General features: G+C 35.6%; 1 protein-coding gene across 2 annotated transcripts in view; it reads left to right on the forward strand.

Annotated features, from left to right (window-relative positions):
* agap3 (ArfGAP with GTPase domain, ankyrin repeat and PH domain 3) overlaps nucleotides 1-20,771 on the forward strand; it is a 171,473-nt gene that overhangs the window by 79,339 nt on the left and 71,363 nt on the right. For both annotated transcript variants that reach the window (XM_051881892.1, XM_051881891.1), the window contains exons 2-6: nucleotides 1,992-2,050; nucleotides 4,675-4,762; nucleotides 13,609-13,694; nucleotides 16,639-16,780; nucleotides 17,162-17,296. In XM_051881892.1, the coding sequence (XP_051737852.1) occupies nucleotides 1,992-2,050; nucleotides 4,675-4,762; nucleotides 13,609-13,694; nucleotides 16,639-16,780; nucleotides 17,162-17,296 (510 nt within the window). The remainder of the gene's footprint in view (nucleotides 1-1,991; nucleotides 2,051-4,674; nucleotides 4,763-13,608; nucleotides 13,695-16,638; nucleotides 16,781-17,161; nucleotides 17,297-20,771) is intronic.

The following is a 20,771-nucleotide window of genomic DNA, read 5'->3' on the forward strand; positions in this document are numbered from 1 at the left end:
GCTTGAGTTTATTTTCATTGGTTACTAAGGAAACTATCCTTCCCAAACTCCCCGAATGACCTTTCTTTGCAAAAGTTGACTGACAGCCGGAATGTAGGTGTGTTTGCTGAACTTGAGAGCTTTTTGGACCAAAGCTTAGGTGTGCAGATTACATGTACCTGTCGCTACATGCCCTGGTAGTTTGACGAGCAGGTCGTTCCTGGATCTTGTAGCTGTGAGTTCTTTGTATGCAGGAGAGGGAAGGTAAAGCCTTCCGGGCTTAAAATACAAAGTGCTAGACTCTCCTTACAGGTCTTCTCAGCTGGAATTCAGATGACTTTTTGGCCTTGGGGTCGTGACGGCTGGGTTTCAATAGCAGGTTAGGGAAAAAATGGTGTGCGGTCAATTCAGATGGTGCAAAGCTAGAAAATTGCATCACGGGTAGCTTGAGAGAATCCATTACTGTATGTTATAGAGGTATAGAGGGTTTCTTTTCTTTTTTAAATATGCAAAAGAAATGGGAACACCTTGGGACACAGGGGCATTCTAAGCACTAATTAACTAAAATGCTCCAAAAGAGGCTTTAAAAAGCCCATTGATTTGCATGCATCTCGGTTCTTTTGGGCTTGAAATAGCATTCAGCGCAATTTCTGAATGTTCACCCATGTGATTATGATGACCTTGCTCCTTCTTAAAACTCCCATATGACATAAAAAGCGCTTTGCTAGCAGTTCACCCTTCAGAAGGAAAAGCATCATATTAAAATTCTGAAGTGCAACATCAGTTTGATGTCTTTTTACCGCAATGGGGTTCAATTTTAGTGACACATTCACATCTGTCACTCCAAAATACTGCAATATTTACCCGATGCCTATGCCTCATTGAGTTTAGATCACGTGTAGTCAGTTTTTAGTTGACATATGAAGTCTAATTATTTTGATTTGTTTTGACTCGTGGTACCTCGAAACATGATTGGGGGAAAAAAGGGTATTATGCCGTCCTGTGGGATTGTGGGGTGTGGTTGTCATGTTCAGATGTGTTCGCCTGTTGGCGTAGGTCCACTTTTCCTTGGATCTGTGTGTGAGAGCGAGGATGGAAGTTGAAAACGCCTGGTTTCATCAGGGCACGTTGCTGAGCGCAGCAGGAAGAACCTCATCTGAGTCACTTCAGCAGTTTGTTGAGTGCAAAGGGAGGGTGAGACATCAAGTTTAAATGAAGGACGGAAGGAAACACCTTCTGACTTGCCTTGCGTTACACTTAGCACACCATGTTCTCACCATCACACAAAAACTAAATGAGACTCCTTTTGGTACCATGCACAGAATTTTTCACTCACGAATGGGTCCCTTTCTTTGTGTATTTTTCTCACTGTCCCCTGAATCCACAAAGAGGGTTTTTTTTCTCTTCCTCGATTCTTTGAATATAAATTTTGATTAGATTGGACAAGAGCAGTGGAGTGAAAAATGAACCGAACAATGCAGTGCCACAAACCTCTTTGGTGGTTTAAACAAGGCTGCCCATGTGCCCGCTGTGATGATGTAACCACTGCACAACAGATCATGTGTGTGGCACAGAAATAGGCAGGATTTCGCTGGGCCAGTGAGGCTTGTGTTTTCACGGTCATGTCAGTCCATGTAGCCAATTTGACAAACATGATTATTAGTAGCAACTAAGCCTCTGATCTTCTGCATGAGGGGATGACATACTTTTCATTTACAGTAGGTGCTCTTTTTAAAGGCTTTGTGTTATGGAGGGCCAGGAGTGATCTAAACATTGTTAAAATAAGATAAATTTACCTTTACGATAATGTAAGAAAAATAATTCTCAAGAAAAATAAAGCTTAATTCAACATATGAATCTGTTTTTATGATTGTTGATGAATTCATCAATAGTATTCCTGGTTGATGGACACAGGGATTGTTACGTGTATACAAGCTATATTGTGTTTGTCCAGTTTATTAAGTGAAATGAATGACATAATCACTTAAAGTTGTCTATCTGTTTCTTTCCAGATTCCTTCGTCAACAGTCAGGAATGGACATTGAGTCGATCAGTACCAGAGCTTAAAGTGGTGAGTAATCTTCCCTACCTTTACCTTGTCATTTTATCTCTTAACATTATGCGGAACAGTAAATCTTGACGTGTCAACGACTGAATTTATTCAGCAAGCAGTAGGACACGGGCTGCTGTATGTCACTCTCTGTAATGATATTTCTGCTTGAGACAGTCTGGAGTGTCACTTATTCTGCTGACGTTCCCTCAGAATAGCCACCAGTCAGAAAGTTCACTGATACTTCATACAAAATATGACTGGAATAACTCGGTGTATGAAAAATTATTTTGTACACTCTACAAGGATCATTTAATATTACAAAAATAAACATGCAGCAACACAAATCACAGTTTTACTAGTATTACTGAACTTCATGGAAGAATGATCCAATTCCAGAATCATAATTATCCATTTAAAAAAAACACTCTCATTCTAACAGCTTATTATGAGGCAACACGATGAAACTATATGCACATGAAGTTTATACATCCTATATTCTCCTAATGAAGTTTCTGTCCTACTCTTTGTTCTTGATGCCTGCGGCGGCTGCTTGGGTTATGAACTGCTCATCTGAGCCTTTATTATGGAGGAAAATTGTTACTGTAAGACACACACCACCATCTGATGAACCCAAATGGTGCTCAGTATGAGCCTCGTGTGTTTAAATAATGGGAGAGGAGGATGTTTGGTGTTTTGTTTGGAAAAAGTTTCTGAGTTTTTCCATTTCCATTGACTGCTGGCCTGGTGCTGTTGTCCTCAGACTGCTGTGATGTGTGGTTCTGCAGTTGGTTATTATTGGCATTCTGCTCTTTTTCCGGTTGTGGTGGTTAGCAAACTGTTGCATTACCGCGTGCGCCCCTTCTGGATTGGAGTGACTGTGACTGACTGCATCGTCGTCTAACTGTATGCACCGTACCGCGTCCATACCGCAACGTTTCTGGACATATACATGCACCGTTACACCCCTAATATATATACTTATGTGACCCGTGCTGGCAAAATGAGTTGGAATGCGCACAGGCTAATTTCGAGCTACAGGCAAAACAAGTGAAAAATGTCAATTTTGGTCGAAATTGAGGTTTTCACAAAAATGAGTTCATTAAGCCCTAATCTAGTGATCCCAATGCTCCAAATAGCAATTAAACATCTAAAAGTATCTTTTTTTTTTGTACATTTTCAGAGAGAGGAGTACCTTTCCTTTGACTATGAAAAATGACGTTTTTCTCTGCTTGCTTCTCAACTACTGGCGCTTTTCTCAGCACAAGTTTGGTGTTGTTTTAAAGCGCAGCATTCCAACTTTGTGAATATTCATAGAGAATTCTCGATGGCATGAGTCTGAAACAATGAAATGTGATTTTCAAACTCATGATGATGTAAACAAAACGATCTTACTCGCGCTGACTGACAGATCCGAAGCGCTCGCACAAAGACGCCTCAGACAGCGCGCAATCCCGATATACACGTATACACAGAATTACAGTATTTCAAAAATTCTGTCTTGGTGAGTATTCATGCAAACATTATCTGTTATGTCTAAGTGAACGTTTGGTTAACTGTTGGGGAAAAACATCTGATGTGTAACATTATATTAGAGCCGTTTGAAAATATATATATATATTTCCTGTAGATATGGGTTTTGACTTGGTTTGTGGCAAATCTGGTGGTATTACCAGGGATTTTAGGTGATTTTGTTGTGGAACCTTCAGAAAACTTTAACTCGATTTTTCTCAAAAGAAGGGTTTTTTTTTTAATACAGAATGTGAGAATAACAATAACTCATTTTTGAAAATTTGCTCATTGCGACTCATTTTGCCAGCACGGTTCATATATATGTGTGTGTGTGTGTGTATATATATATATATATATATATATATATATATATATATATATATATATATACACTCACAAACACAGCAGCTTCAAGCATAATCAAATTAGCCAAAATATAAAGTAAACTAACATTCAGGGGTATAAATCTTTGTGAAGGGCTGCCATTTGATCTATAGATCTTTCTGCGGAATTCTGTGAGAAGTAGATTCGATGCGAAGCTCTATTTATCAGTGCTCACCTCGTCAATCCACTTCAATATTTGTTCAATATTCCTTCATCTCCAGTGTTTGAGGATAAAGACAGGTGTATCTGTCCTCATGTTTGTAAAGCTGTCCATCCACACCTGGGAGGGAATTATTATTTGTTCGTGCAGGAACAGCCATCATCCAGTGGACTGACAGGCGGAACAGTTGCGTCAAGTGCGAGGAAACTCCTGAAAGTTGCTTCCTCCACGGTTGAGGGGTTGTTTGATGACAGTAGGGATCTCGGCTCGTTAGAGGGAAGTCCTGGATGCAGAACGGATGTTCTCCATCTGTTAGTAGTGAATAGTTATTGAAACTGATTATGGTGTTTTAGGCCCATTGGGTTAGTCTCATGAACGAAGGGATTGTCTCTTTCATTCTCACTCCAAAATAAATTTCATTAATGATACTTTTGTATTAAAAAATGACTGGCAGCATCTTTAAGTTTTATTAGTTATTTAATATCCTGAAATAAATCTCACTGATTGTCTTCCAGACGATCATTTGTTTGCTATTCTGTTTGCTTTGTCTCTTTTGCTGTGGCCTGACTCTGTCTGTTTCTCCATGCAGGGCATCGTGGGAAACCTGTCCAGTGGGAAGTCAGCATTAGTTCACCGGTATCTGACAGGAACATATGTCCAGGAGGAGTCGCCTGAGGGTGAGTGAGCAGCGGGGAGGGAGACTACAGTGTTTGTCAGGGCCAGCCACCCAACAAGACCTCCTGCCGCGGAGCAGACTTTTTTTGGCCATGAATTTGTATCATCTCATATGGTCATCTGTGGGCTGCATTTATTTATTTATTTATTTTCATAAGAACGCCTTTTGGCTGCTAGAAATACCCTGCAGTGGTTTGGAGTTGACAATGAGGTTAAAAGTCAAACTTAGAAATAAGAATGTAGAAATAATGGTAGTTTATATTCTTTCTACCATTCAGAATTTTATTGAGTAGGGATGTGTTAAATTGATCAAAAGTGAAAGCAAAAACATTTTAGAATGTTATAAAACGTTTCTGTTTCAAATAAATGCTGTTCTTTTGAACTTTCTATTCATCAAATAATCCTGAAAAAATTTTCATGGTTATATTCAATATTGGTAATGTTTTTTGAGCAGCAAATCAGCATATTAGAATGATTTCTGAAGGATCATGTGACACTAAAGACTGGAGTAATGATGCTGAAAATTCAGCTTTGCATCACAGGAATATATTACATTTTAAAATATATTAACATAGTAAACCATTATTTTAAATTGTAATAATATTTCTCAATATTTCTGTTTTTACTGTATTTTTCATCAAATAAATGCAGCCTTGGTGAGCATAAGAGACTACTTTCAAAAACATTAATAATGTTACCGACCCTAAACTTTGAATGACAGTGTATTCCTTTTAAAGAAATATTCTGGGTTCGATATAAATACATAATCAAAATGTGCACATAAAAAAATTAATTTGACTTGTTCCTCAATTTGTCAAGGCAGACAAAAACTGTGTTGTCGAAAATGCACTTACACAATAGGCCTATGGCGTAACATTACCTCACAATCAATGTTAAAAAAAAAAAAAACTGTGTTTCAAGAGTATCACCATAACCATTGTATGTCTTAACATGAGTCTAGAGTGATAATATCACTTCCTAACCTTGTCTGAATGAGTTCAATCTGATTTCATGATCAAATCAAGCCAGTAAATGTACATTTTGAAACTAAAAGTTTGTATTGTAACCATTGACAAACACTGTTTATGTAAAAAAAAAATTGCAGGAATTCCATTTGGACTGCGTAAACAATAGATGATTTGGAAAACTTTAGAAAACACAGATTTTTCTATTTAAGAATTAAGCGCTTTAGCCAAAATACTAGCAGCACATTGCAAGTGCATTACTGCAAATCTGATTTTTGTAAGTTTTTACTTTTTATGATTTCCTGTGGTACAGCGAATATATTTTTGCTTGTGTTGAACCTCAGAACATAGTGAACAATAGCTCAAAACAGGCTAAAAGTTCAGTATTCTGGCCCAGTGGGTTTTGTTGGAAGCTTGTATGCACATTGTGTTCCTCCTGAAGGAAAAAGACACTCAGGAGCCTGTTGTGACTTGTTTCAGACGTAGCTTTCACAGATCAGTGTCATTCATTCAGATTCTCTGCTTCTCTCTGACCAGACTGTGGCGTCGATGTGGAATAATGCTCATGTGTAATGCAGTGAAAAAAAATGAAAATCAATGAATCACTGTGGGATTGTGAGATTGGTGTTAACACACACCTGAGTAGTAAACTAAACTAATACATATTTGTTGTTCTATAATAGAAAATGCTCCAAAATTTAGGAACTGAATATCAGTGAGCTATAACTCGCATCAAGGCAGAACAGAAGCTCTGCCAGGAGTTAATATTATATTGATTTATTCTTAAAAATGAACGTTTGTTATGTTCTGTAATAAAGCCTTGTGCTCTGACTTCCCTTAGAAAAAGTTCTGTGATGGTATCCAGTTGTAAAACAGTGGTTTATTTTAAAATATTATTTATTACTGTGATCAAAGCTGAATTTTCAGCATCATTACTCCAGTTTTCAGTGTCACATGATCCTTCAGAAATCATTTTAATATGCTGATTTGCTGTTCAAGAAATATTTCTGATTATTATCAATGTTGAAAACACTTGTGCTGCTTAACATTTTTAAATATATATATGTATATATTTGAAATAGCTTTTATAAGTGTCTTTACTGTCACTATTTAATGTGTCCTTACTGAATGAAATTATTAATTTCTTGAAAAAAAGAACACTGACCAAACTTTTGAATGGTTAGTGTATGTAAACGTACCAAAATTTACCATGTTTTTTTTTTGTTTTTTGTTTTTTGTCATGTACTAATGTATATATAAAAGCACCTTGGTATTACCACCTGACACCACCACTTTACCATGGTAAATTGTTCGTAAGCGGCTGAATGATTACTATATTCATAATATAAAATATTATTTACGTGGACCTAACTCAAAGGATACCATGATATTACTGTAGTTCAAAGCCAAAAAGTCATGGTTTTAACACGGTATCATGTCCAAAGACTTTACATAGTCTTTGGACATGATACCATAGTAAAACAATGGCTTTCCTGCGTTGTCTGACATTAGTATTGTTGTCGTACACTTGCACACATATTTGGCAGAAGAACAAGTGATTAATGCTTGTGATTCATACCGCATGAATCGTTTGCAGACATTCTCAGGTTTATTAAGTAACGCTTGATTGAAAATGGCTCTAATTTCTCTCAATCTTAATTTGTTATCTGTCGTTTGCTCCTGCACAGACAAAGCTCTGAGTTTCCAAGCCGATGCTCCGCCTCTGTGATTGCTCAGGTGTTGCCATGGCAACAGAGGGTCAGGCAGCCTGGCCTGCCAGCAGCAGAGCGTGTCATCAATCCCTGGCGTTTACTTTTGAGTGACGGGGGAGAGATTAAATGTTTATGCCCTCTTGGCACCAGCTGCCCCTCTGAAATCTAAATTAGAGATTGGAATCATAGCGACGGATTCCTGAAGACTGAAATCAGGGCTAAATTTCAACAGAATCACAGCGTCGTAAGCCTCAGTAAGACTTGTTTTTAGCTCTGAGTTTTTGCTGCAAAGGCTAAAAAGAAAATTACAATGAGAAACCATCTATTTTGATGTTTATACAGCTTTCTGCCAAAGTCTGAATGAGCAGGAAACTTTGCTGCAGGGATTTTTGTGACATGTTCAGACGTGCCCTTTTCTGGCTCCAATGCAATTATCACCTACTTTAAAATCTTCAGTGAATGTGCTAGAAAAATTATTTTTAATTAAACAAAAGTGGTTTTAGTGGTGCTTCTTAATTCAAACATTATTACTCCTATTTTTTTTTTTTAGAGTTGGAGATTTGAGCAGACTAATTGATTCCACAAATCATTGTTGAGCTGCTATATTAACTTTTAAGTGACTGTGATTTTCAGACCTGATTTGCATGCAAGCATGACTTGCATTTTCCTCAGTGGATGTAAATAATTATTTTTGCATAGTTATTATGCTTGCAATAGGGGTGTGCGATATTGACAAAAAATGATATCTTGAAATATTCATCGGGTTTTCTCGATAACAATAATTAGACAATATTTTGCTGAGTGTGTTTATTGTGTTGATACCTTTGGCAGGTTTAGGACTGCCATGGACAACTGACTCCTAAAGTTTTTGATATTCTTCATATTCTGTGTGGTGGTCAGTTCACAGCAGTGATAGAAATGATCTTTTCCAATAAGTTTAAATTGATTTTTAACTTTTATGGACATTTCTACCTTTATAAAGCCATTTTTAACCTAATTAAATGTATGCATCATCTTTTGTCAAATTCTTACATTTAGTAAATTTAGTAAATTGTACAAATGAGTTAGCAAATCTAGGGAATGAAAAGTAAATCATGCGCACCATTTAGCAAATCGAGGGAACGAACTGGTAAATCGTACAAATGATTTAGCAAATCGAGGGAACAAATTAGTAAATCGTACAAATGATTTAGCAAATCTAGGGAACGAATTAGTAAATTGTACGAATGATTTAGCAAATCGAGGGAACGAAAAAGTAAATCGTGCGAATGATTTAGCAAATCGATGGAACGAATTAGTAAATCATACGAATGATTTAGCAAATCAATGGAACGAAAAAGTAAATCGTGCGCACAATTTAGCAAATCGAGGGAATGAATTAGTAAATCATACGAATGATTTAGCAATTCGAGGGAACAAAAAAGTAAATCGTGCGCACGATTTAGCAAATCGAGGGAATGAATTAGTAAATCATACGAATGATTTAGCAAATCGAGGGAACAAAAAAGTAAATCGTGCGCACGATTTAGTAAATCGAGGGAATGAATTAGTAAATCATACGAATGATTTAGCAATTCGAGGGAACAAAAAAGTAAATCGTGCGCACGATTTAGCAAATCGAGGGAATGAATTAGTAAATCATACGAATGATTTAGCAAATCGAGGGAACAAAAAAGTAAATCGTGCGCACGATTTAGTAAATCGAGGGAATGAATTAGTAAATCATACGAATGATTTAGCAATTCGAGGGAACAAAAAAGTAAATCGTGCGCACGATTTAGCAAATCGAGGGAATGAATTAGTAAATCATACGAATGATTTAGCAAATCGAGGGAACAAAAAAGTAAATCGTGCGCACGATTTAGCAAATCGAGGGAATGAATTAGTAAATCATACGAATGATTTAGCAAATCGAGGGAACAAAAAAGTAAATCGTGCGCACGATTTAGCAAATCAAGGGAATGAATTAGTAAATTGTACGAATGATTTGGCAAATCGAGGGAACAAATTAATAAATTATACGAATGATTTAGCAAATCGAGGTGAACGAAAAAGTAAATTGTGCGCACAATTTAGTAAATCGAGGGAACGATTTAGTTAATTGCGCGCACAATTTACTTTTTTTTCCTGCATGTTATGTGCAGGGCTCCGTACAATAGGGTTGTTACCAATCAAATGAAATCAGTATCAACTAAATCCGTCTTTGCAATGCAGAGAAAACATGGAAGCTGCATCTGAAGAGGCATTTATATGCATTTACACAGACTGTTTAATGCAGCTCAGAGGGTACATGAAAGCATTTAACCTGCAGTTACAAATGCATGAATAATGTTTTGTTTTTAACATAAAACATTGAATATTGATATTTTGAAATGATTTAAAAAAATAAAAATAAATGAATGTGAAATTCACTGTTAATGAGTGACTCATTGATTCATTCAAACAGCTGATTCATTCAGGAACGAAGCATTTAACTGTCTTAATGAGTGAGTCATTGAATTTTTTATTCAAAATATTCATTCATTCACTGCTGTGTGTTGCTCAGAGATGCAAAATAGTCTTGTGGCTTTGTTTGGAATGATTTTTGTTGGCGAAATAGAGCAAAAACAAGCAATATTGTGTCTAAAATGTAAGTCACTTAATATTTACTTGTTTTTTGAACTGTTGTATAAAATCAAAATAACATGTAATCATGCTGATATTTGGAGAAAAACGGCACTCTTGATGAGATATAAACTATTTTAAATTTTATAAATTAATACTTTAAATGTGCTCTAAATGCGCAAGCGCACTAGTCTAACCTACTAGACTACATCACGTCGTAGTGTATGCGTGCACCTTCTAGATGTGTACTCGATAATGGCAGATCGCACATCATTAAAACAACAATTACGATATTTTTGTAGATGATATATGTGTCCCTGGACCACAAAACCGGTCGTAAGTCGCACGGGTATATTTGCAGCAATAGCCAACAATACATTGTATGGGTCAAAATTATCGCTTTTTCTTTTATGCCAAAAATCATTAGGATATTAAGTAAAGATCATGTTCCATGAAGATATTTTGTAAATTTCCTACTGTAAATATATCAAAAAATTATGTTTGTGAGTGGATATGCATTGCTAAGGACTTCATTTGGACAACTTTAAGGACGATTTTCTCAATATTTTGTTTTTTTTGCACCCTCAGATTCCAGATTTTCAAATAGTTGTATCTCGGCCAAATATTGTCCTATCATAACAAACCATACATCAATTGAAAGCTGATGTATAAATCTCAATTTCAAAACTTTGATCCTTATGACTGGTTTTGTGGTCCAGGGTCACATAAATCACACACTCCTAGCTTGCAGTTTTATCTGGTGGATTCATATTAACCAACATGAACATTTTGTTCACTATTCTCCTGTAAAACAAAAACTATGCTTTAACTTTTTGCTTTTAGGATATTAAGGATTCTCAGGACACAGGTGAACTAATTAAAAGTGTAGTGTGCTTGGTGTAATGGTTCTATGGATAATATCTCTCAGTTGATGTGAGGTCACTGGTTGTAATCTCCATGTAGGGTCATGTTGTGTTTCATTCTGCCATTATTAACATCCCTCACCACTCCGCCGGGCTGTGCTTCAGTGCCCTCGCAGTACCTCTTAATGCCAATTTAGTCCAGGGGTCACTGAACTTGAAAGTAATGATTGGCCATGTGGCACAAACTTTAGCAGGTTTCAGTCATACACTGTGGAACAAGCATTCAGTCATTAAATTTACCCAATAAAAACTCCTAGGAGGTTCTCAGAAATGACAAAGCTCCATCATGCATTTCCCAAAAGGAAGCAGAGGTAAAGTAAGCCTGCAATAGATTGGATGAACAGGTTATCAGAGTGAGGCCATGCACTGAATGAACTGATCTGAATGCTGCCTACTTTCTATAGTGAAATAGTGTGCATTATGCTAGATTGTTGTCACATGTTCTTGTCACATTGCATGTGAAGGTTGTCTAGCTGTAAGATCAAATTGTAGCTGCGTCTCAATTCGGAGGCTGCGTCCTCCGGAGGTCACATTTGAAGGCTGCACACGTCATCAAGGACGTCTTATTTCAGAAAAGTAACCGTAATAGAATTGACTGTTATTCCTCGTGAGGTGTAAAATACTGTCATCTCTTTCTTACTTTGCAATCTAACGGTTACTTTTCTTAAATGAGACCGCCTCGATGATGTGTGCAGCCTTCAAATGAGACGCAGCTAATGAATCAAAAACAAGCATTAGAATTGTCACTGTAATCACTTCCTGTTTATTAATCATGCTCTAAATGGAAAGTCAAGTTCATTGCATTGTTCATTTCATTGCATTTTGTACAATATAGCCCCCTCATTAACATAATTCACAATTTCAATTTAATTTAATAATAATTTTATTATTGAATAATTATTTAACAATGATCATTTTTATTTTAAAGTTTTTATTTAATATAATTATTTTATATATATATATATATATATATATATATATACACTAATTATATGTATAATTATAAGTTTATCATTTAAAATAGCATTTTTATTTATGAATAATTTATTTCAATAATTATATATATATATATGTGTGTATGTATGTGTGTGTGTGTGTGTGTGTATATATATATATATATATATATATATATATATATATATATATATATATATATATATATTAATATATACATATACATACATACACACACAAACACACACACACAAATTATTATATTCTTTTATTATTTAAATTATATATGTGGTTTTCATTTAAAAAAATTAAATTTATTTATTATTATAAATTATTTTATTATTTAGTATATTTATTATGTCAAATAATTTGTCACTGTAATCACTTCCTGTTAATTTATTAGGCTGTTAATAATTTATTATTATAATTTGTTGTATTATTTAGTATATTTATGTCAAATAATTTGTCACTGTAATAACGTCCTGTTTATTTATCAGGCTCTATATACTAATAATTATTATATTATATTATATTATTATATTATATTTAAATTATATATGTAATATTCTTATAAATAAAGTGTTTTTTATTATTCTAATTTATATTATTATTTAGTATATTTGTCAAATATTTGTTCATAATTAATTTACGTAAATATAAATTATTTTTATTATATTAATTTATTATTTTAATATTATATATTGTACTAATTTATTATATTTTTTTTCAATTAAAATTAAAATTACTAAACTTTTTATTATTTCTTTTATATTTTAAATGCATTTTATATAATTCACTATTATTTTTTCATATTTTCATTCTATTAACTAACATTGTTACATGATTTCTGTACCTGTACCATTCTGTACTATTCAACCGCTGCTTATTGAAATTTCCTAGCAGTTCAACCAAATCGAGCCCTCTCCTCTCCAGGCTGTTCATGTATTCTATTCATTGCCTCGCCTTTTTAACCTGGCATAATCTTTGAAGAAATCACCCTTCCTCTTTTGTCCCCCTGGAAGATTACCGTAAGGCAAGTTTCAGTCAGCTCCACAAACTTTCCTACTATAAAAAAATGAAATTTAATTTGGGGGAATCTCAGTGGCATTGAAGTTCCATCAGCTTTCAGTGCCAGCGGCTGTGAGGAAGGAAAAAAAAAACATTGTAGAGAAGAGAATAAATGAAGGGTGAAAAATCAAAGTCTCAGACTCTCATCTCACTGCTGGTGTCAAAATAACTCAGATTTCAGATAAGGCTTGCCTAATCGTTTGTTGGCTGATATTTCTTTTTTTATCAGTTGCTCTACTCGTCGTTAACATAGATTCCCATGTTTCCATGTGCTGTATAATGAAGCAGGAGAGATGGGCGGCACGGTGCTGGGTTTAATCGTTAGTCATGTTTAGACATGCACGCACATACACTCATTTGCACGCTTACTAACTCTTTCACTCTTTCTCTCTCTTCCCTTGTCCGACACTTCACAAATGCCAGAAGGTATACATAAACTGAAAATGGGAAATGTCTCTCTGTTCAGATTGATGGGGCTGGAGGGAGTTCCTCAGGGGTGTATCTTCAATCCCTTAATCTTGATGCCGTTGACGTTAACAGCACACTGCCTGTTGGTACATAAGCTTCAGAGAGGACCATGTTATAGAAACAGTATAATTAATGTTATTCTGTGTTTTTGCAGGAGGGAGGTTTAAAAAGGAGATTGTGGTGGATGGACAAAGTTATCTCTTGCTGATCAGGGATGAAGGCGGCCCCCCAGAACTGCAGGTAAGTCACAAGCTCAACTGTAAAAGCTGTGCAATTTTAGCATTGTTTTTATACAATTATAGTGTGTATTAATATTTTGGATTAGCTTTTAATTTTATATTTTCAGTTTTAGTATGTTTTAGTTTTTGTAGTTTTAGTACTTCAACTTAAACCTATTTAATTTAGTTGTCAAGGCCACATTTCTAATTTTAGGTTTTATTAATTTATACTTAAAAAGTTTTTCATCTAATATTTTATTTTATTTCAGCTTTATTTCAATTAATGAAAATGATTTTAATAGCTTTAATTTTAATTAACAATAACAATTGTATAACGATTCATATAAATACATTTTTTTTCCTTTAATTATAAGGCTTTATAACTATAATAAACTATAATAATTTGAAAACTATAATAAAACACTTATAATATAAGTTGAAGGAATGATATACTATGATATAAATGATAGACTGTAGTGACCAGTGGCTATCGAAGTCCAAAAAGCACCATAAATATTGTCATTTATGATTTGTATATAGAGAAAGTCCAATTTTAATATTAAAATACGATTAGTTGTAGTTGTCTATATTATGGTGGATAACCAACAAATAGCCAATATTTAATATTTAAATAATTTAAAGGGTTAGTTCACCCAAAAATTATGTCATTAATTGCTCACCCTCATGTCGTTCCACACCCGTAAGACCTTCATTAATCTTCAGAACACAAATTAAGATATTTTTGTTGAAATCCGATGGCTCAGCGAGGCCTGCATAGCCAACAATGACATTTCCTCTCTCAAGATCCATTAATGAAGGTCTTACGGGTGTGGAACGACATGAGGGTGAGCAATTAATGACATAATTTAAATTTTTATGTGAACTAACCCTTTAACTTAACCCTCCTAATGCATTAAAAAAGTGTATACAACTTTTGCATTCCAGGGTCATAATATCTTTCAACTAAAATCACATTGTATCTAATTGGTAACTTCTCATTAATGAGTGAAAGTTTTGAATGGTTTTGAATGTTACCATGTTTTTACCATGCTATTACTTCATTTTTTCCTCTTAAAACTATGGATTTTTAAAACAATTTTATGTACCTCTTGCACATTGAGCGTTAGATGACTGCTAACGTAAACTAAATGTAAAAAAAAAAAAAAGGAAAATGAACGTGCACAATCTTTAAAATATCTCATTTTGTGCTCCACTGAAGAAAGAAAGTCATTTTGGGTGAACTGTAGTTTGTGTGGATAAAACTGTTTACATTTTACTATGTAAAGTACTAGTAATACCCCAAACACCTTAATTATCTTGTTCAATTTGCAGCTCCAGGGCTGCGTGCTGACGCGGCGCTACAATAATTGATGATATCTGAGAAAGTGAGATTTTTCACAAGTTGAGAAAAACAGAGAACTGTCCAAATAGCTGTTAAAATATTCCAAAAATGTGTCACCCAGTACTCATTCCCTCAGCAGAGAGCGGGATGTGGTGCCGTGTCATTTTGAACGGCTGTACTTGCCCCGTGGGACCCATTTCAGGGTGGCCCTATTTTCACATTTTGCTGCGGCTCAGAGTAATTATAGCCTGATGGTTCTCATGGCAGCTTTCAGCCGTGCCGAGCGGGGATGAGTACTCACTTCCTGTGTTGTGGGAACGGGGATTTCGAATGAAACTTTTCTGCCAGTGTAGCTCCTAGTGGAATAGCGGCGATAATTATTCTCTGTTAGTCTGTGTTCCGTTTAGCTGGTTTTATGGTAATGCGTAATTGATTAGAATGCAAATTACCAGAAGAATTTGTAATACGGCCCTTCAAATTTCAAGCAGACGTCAGTGAGTGTGTCTCAGGGCTCTGAAACAATTCGAGTTACTGGTCACGAAATTTATCCATGATTAGAATTATTCTCCTGCAGATAATAGAAAACAAAAAGAGGAATAACATGCACATAGGCCTCAGTAAACAACCAAAATTGCTTAAAATTGCTGCAACGTTCCTTCCTGCACTTCAAAACATAACTAGCATATACAGTAAGATGGTTCATCTGCTCAAAAGCTATTCAGATGTGTGTGTGTGTGTGTGTATATATAGTTCATCTTACATTTCATAAAGTTGATTGGTCACTAACATGAAGCCTATACAATGCAGTTATATACCCCTAAAATTCAAGATATCAGGGCAAAAATGCCCCTGTATGAGTTTTTGTCTCATATTTATATCATGATATAGTTGAGCAATATCACACGAGTGCAGTACCACATAAGTGCTGTTTTTTTTCCCTGAATAGCACGAGTGCAAATGTGATATTGATTTTATACAACAGCTCAATAATTAAGTTAATATATTGTTATATTTTAGACACAATATTGTCTATTTGGCTCAATTTTACCAGCGAAAATATTACCTATAAAGCCAGAGCAAAACTGTTGTGCATTTTCGAGCAACACACAGCTGTGTTTCTGAATGAATCCGCGTTTTGAACGAATCAATCGGGTGAACAAATGATTCAATGGCCCATTCATAAAGAGAGCCATTTACTTCATTCCTGAATGAATCAGCTGTTTGAATGAATCGAATGAATGAATGAATGATTATTATTAATTAGATTAATTCATCACCACATTGTGTAATTAAATAAATTAAACATTTTTATACTACTAATTTTATATTTACTAATTTAGCTGCTAGCTAAATGAATTGATTAAAGATGTTCGGCAGTGTTGCCAAGTCTGCGGTTTTCCCGTTTCCTGCTACTTTAACACTGTTGCCACGGGTTGTTTTTCCATGTCCGCGGGTTGAAGCGACCCCAAATAACATGATATTTAGCCCCTTGAATGCGAATTTTACCAGGGGAACCCTGCCAAAAACGTGGATTTTACCCCCCAAAACGCAATTGGGCTACTTTTGAGTAGCGATTGGCAAACCTGATGCTTGGATTGATTATGTTTTGTTTGCTTGTTTTCAGTTTGCTGCCTGGGTGGACGCGGTGGTGTTCGTCTTCAGCTTGGAGGATGAGATCAGCTTCCAGACAGTTTATAACTACTTCCTGCGTCTTTCCAGCTATAGGAACACGGCAGAGGTTCCCATGGTGCTGGTGGGGACGCAGGGTGAGTCATGACACCATCACTGACTCTATTATTCTTCTACAATAGAGCACAGGATAGACAAAATTTGATGTGCCCATGTTTTTATTAAATCTGCCATGAAAGTCTCGCACTTAGTCATAGTCTAAAGGTGACGAAATGGTACATTTTTCTTGTTTTAACAAAGCAGCAGGCTAGTAAGTCTAATCTGCAGTAAGAGACTCTTTCTTATGCATTTGCCCATTACTTTTATGTAAATTGCACTTTGATGAGACACATAATTAACAATGATGAGCGTTTAGATGCTGTACTGTCATTGTGTGTGCCGCAGAGCTAATTTAAAAGAATAGTACACCCAAAAATTAATACTGTATGCTGTGTCTTATGACATCATATGTTTTTTAGACGCAATCAGCGCTGCCAACCCCAGAGTGATAGATGACGCCCGGGCTCGGAAACTGTCCAACGACCTGAAACGCTCCACGTATTATGAAACTTGCTCCACCTATGGTCTGAACGTGGAGAGAGTCTTTCAAGATGGTGAGATACTTGATGTGTTAACCAGTGTCTCTGAACACACTTTCAATGTTTATTCAGTGTTAAGTTTTTATCCTCAGGTGTGAGTTTATCATCCTGGTTTGCCATTAATATTCTCTGTTCTTTGAGGCTGTTAGGGTTGCCATCTGTAAATGAAGTACATAGCTTGTCTTTCATTTATAAATATAGAACAGTATTGAACTGAAGTACCTTGTTGCTGATAAAAATCTTTGGTAACACTGTCTGTGAATCCTGTGAATGCATTAATTATGAAGGTAGTTTTTTTGAAGAGGTTGTAAGAATGTCTTTAGACCAAAAGCTAATGCATTGCGACCAGTTCCAGAAGAGTGAGAAAGAAAAAAAAACGCATGAGTGGGTGATTATATAATTGTAGGTACATTTGGTGTCCAAAGATATTATTTTTTTTCCCCTCTTTTTTCAGTTTTAATAATTTGTTACTCGTTGTCATGGAAAACAAGATGTTACAGGCCGTAATATAATATTGTCTGTAAAAAGTGTCTTATGTAGCTGAAAATCATGATTTCCTGTTGTCCGAATTTTTGTCAATTCTGTTACCAAGGTAGAGTAACAGTGTTGACAGTATGTAACAGAATTGACAGTCATACACAGAGAAACACACACACTCTCTCCCTCTCTCTCACACTCACATACATGACTGTCAACACTGTTACTCTACCTTGGTAACAGAGTTTGATAGTAACAGAACTGGAACAAGTAATAGATTAATAAGACCAAAGATTGCCTGTTTGATATGCGAGCAACGCGGAGTGCCTGCAACCTCTTAAACGTGACTTACTCACGATACAGCACTAGCCTCGAGTACCTTATTGCTTTTATAAAACGGTTACCACACAATGCAAATATTAAAGCCAAAAAATATGTATCAATGCAACTTTCATGAAGTAAAATCACTAAAAGCCTTCCTTCCGCCGGGAAAAAATAGTCCCTGACCGTGAACAGCAACAGAAGTTACGTTATTACGCTATTAGATGGCAGCAAAGACCGTCTTTATGAGTGAGTCACTCAGTAGCGAAGACTTTTATATAGAAAAGACTGGAATGTTGTGAACACGGAACAAGACGCAACTGACAAATGAAACCCCTTAACTGTTAAAAGGACAAGATAATACTTCGGACATTTAAACAAATTTTTTATTATGAACATAGGACTGACTTGAAAGAAAATGCTAAATCTGAATGCAGGTAATAAACTCGCTCACTCGATCTCTTTCTCACAACACTCTTCTAGTTCTACATAATACAGTAAGCTTCAATGAACAATATCAATTGAGAACATACAGTATACGTTGCCAAGAGTGATTGTTAAGGGTGTTGTGTAGTGATACACAGAACCATTGGGTGAAGCGATCATAGCCGTGTTTTATCGTGAATAAAACACAGCTATTGACCAATCAGAATCAAGGACAGGAACTAACTGTTTTATAAACCCAAAACAAATTATACCTCATGTTTAAACACGATCTACATAAAGAGCCAGCGGCAAATTCCCGAAGGACTGGCTGAGATGAAGCTGTTCTCTGCAGGTACATGAGCACTGAACGGTCGCTGACGGCCTGGAGCACGCATCTCTGAAAGTGTCTAAACAAATTTTAAAAATAGCCGCTATGTTTACATATAAATCGCATATCTGAGGTCTAAACAACTACATTCTCACCTAAAAAACTCTTAAAACTACATTCCGTTACAAAATAACAGTAATATCTATAAAAATATGGTGGGTTTGCTTGTCCACCATGACACTCGCTGTGAGAACGCTGAGAGCAGAATGATTCAAATGGTGAAACAGTTCCTGTGGCGATACTGGTAGAATATCGCATGGCTGGAAAGATCTCTCAGCCAATCAGATTCGAGAACCAGAAGGAACTGTTGTGTGTGTGTGTGTGTGTGTGTGTGTGTGTATATATATATATATATATATATATATATATATATATATATATATATATATATATACACAGCAGGTTTTAAGTATTGTTGTGAGACATTCTGAATGCATCATCATCAAGTGTTCTGCTTTTATCTTCTCATCTAACAAAAAACTATGTTTTTCCAGTTGTTTTTATGTTGGTAGTGGTTAGTGCATTACGAACAATCCTAAAAACCAGTTAGAATATCAGCGGCTCTCTGAGTTCACTGATAGCACTCTCTTCCGCCCACTGTCGTCATGTGGCATGAATGTATTGCCGAGTAAGCTACAGAAATCTGCCCACACATCTCTTTTGTGTCCCTCTAGCCGCCTGCTCGAGGTAGAGTGGTTTCACAGCACCTAGAAATACACATTACATAAGTATTTATCAAGCAGCCGCACAGTAATCTGGTGTAGCTGTTCTATATATCCATATGAGACTTCCTCCCGCGGTTGCAGGGGCCGCGATAATTCGAGCAGCTTTATTGCTCCGCAGTGTTGCAGTTTTCTCCGCGCTCTCCAATATCATAGTTGTCAGGATGGATTTCTCTCGGCCCTGCGTTTATTGCTGGGGTGTTGACGGTTGCTGTTTTCTCCTGCGTGTAATTGCCTCCTCGGGCTGCATTTGAAATAATTAAAAGACAGAGATGCGTTTGTTGTCTGGAGACGGTGAGCCATTCGACTTTTTGAGAACGCAGACGGATAAACATCATCTCGTCTTTGCTGGTTTCTTTCGCTTAGTCTTCCTCTATACAGCTCTCGTTTGTCTGTGGTATTGAAGTCATTTTTCTTTCTTTCTTTCTTCCTGTCTTTCTTTGTTTTTGTGAGAAGTAAAAGTGAATAATGTTGAGTCACTTGTTCAATGACTGTAGGCACACTGTACTGTAGGTCTCTAGAGTTCCCAATTTTATGCAGTAAATTTGCACGAAAACTTTTCACAGCTGCGGAAAAAACTTAATGTGTGTCATTACAATCGAATTACAACTGAAAAATTCTCCCTTCAAAATAATAAGCACTGAATGTAATAGAAGTATCATAAGTAAGCATTTGTCTTCCTTTATGAATTACATTTGGAAATAAATTACTGTGTAGTCTTGTTTATGCTTGTAGTCACATTTACTGCAAATGATGCATGCAAATCAGTGTATTTTGAGAGACGTTATAGGTAATTAATAAACACGGAAACTATTAATTTTTCACAAATGCATATAGTTGGTCATATGCAAGACCAAAGCAGCAAAAACAGCTAATGTGTTTAATGTATTGGTCATACATTTCAGACACATACTTGCATACTTTGACTACCTTTCAAAAGTCTAGGATCGGTAAGATTTTATTTTTATTTTTATTTTTTAATTGAAATAAGTCTCTTCTGCTCACCAAGGCTGCATTTTTTTTTTTTAATCAAAAATACAGTAAAACAGTAACATTGTGAATTTTCATTACAGTTTACAGTAACTGTTTTTTATATGAATATATTTTAAAATGAAATTTATTTCTGTGATCAAAGCTGAATTTTCAGCATCATTAC

Source organism: Ctenopharyngodon idella, chromosome 23 (assembly GCF_019924925.1).
Source record: "Ctenopharyngodon idella isolate HZGC_01 chromosome 23, HZGC01, whole genome shotgun sequence".
Classification (NCBI taxonomy): Eukaryota; Metazoa; Chordata; class Actinopteri; order Cypriniformes; family Xenocyprididae; genus Ctenopharyngodon; species Ctenopharyngodon idella.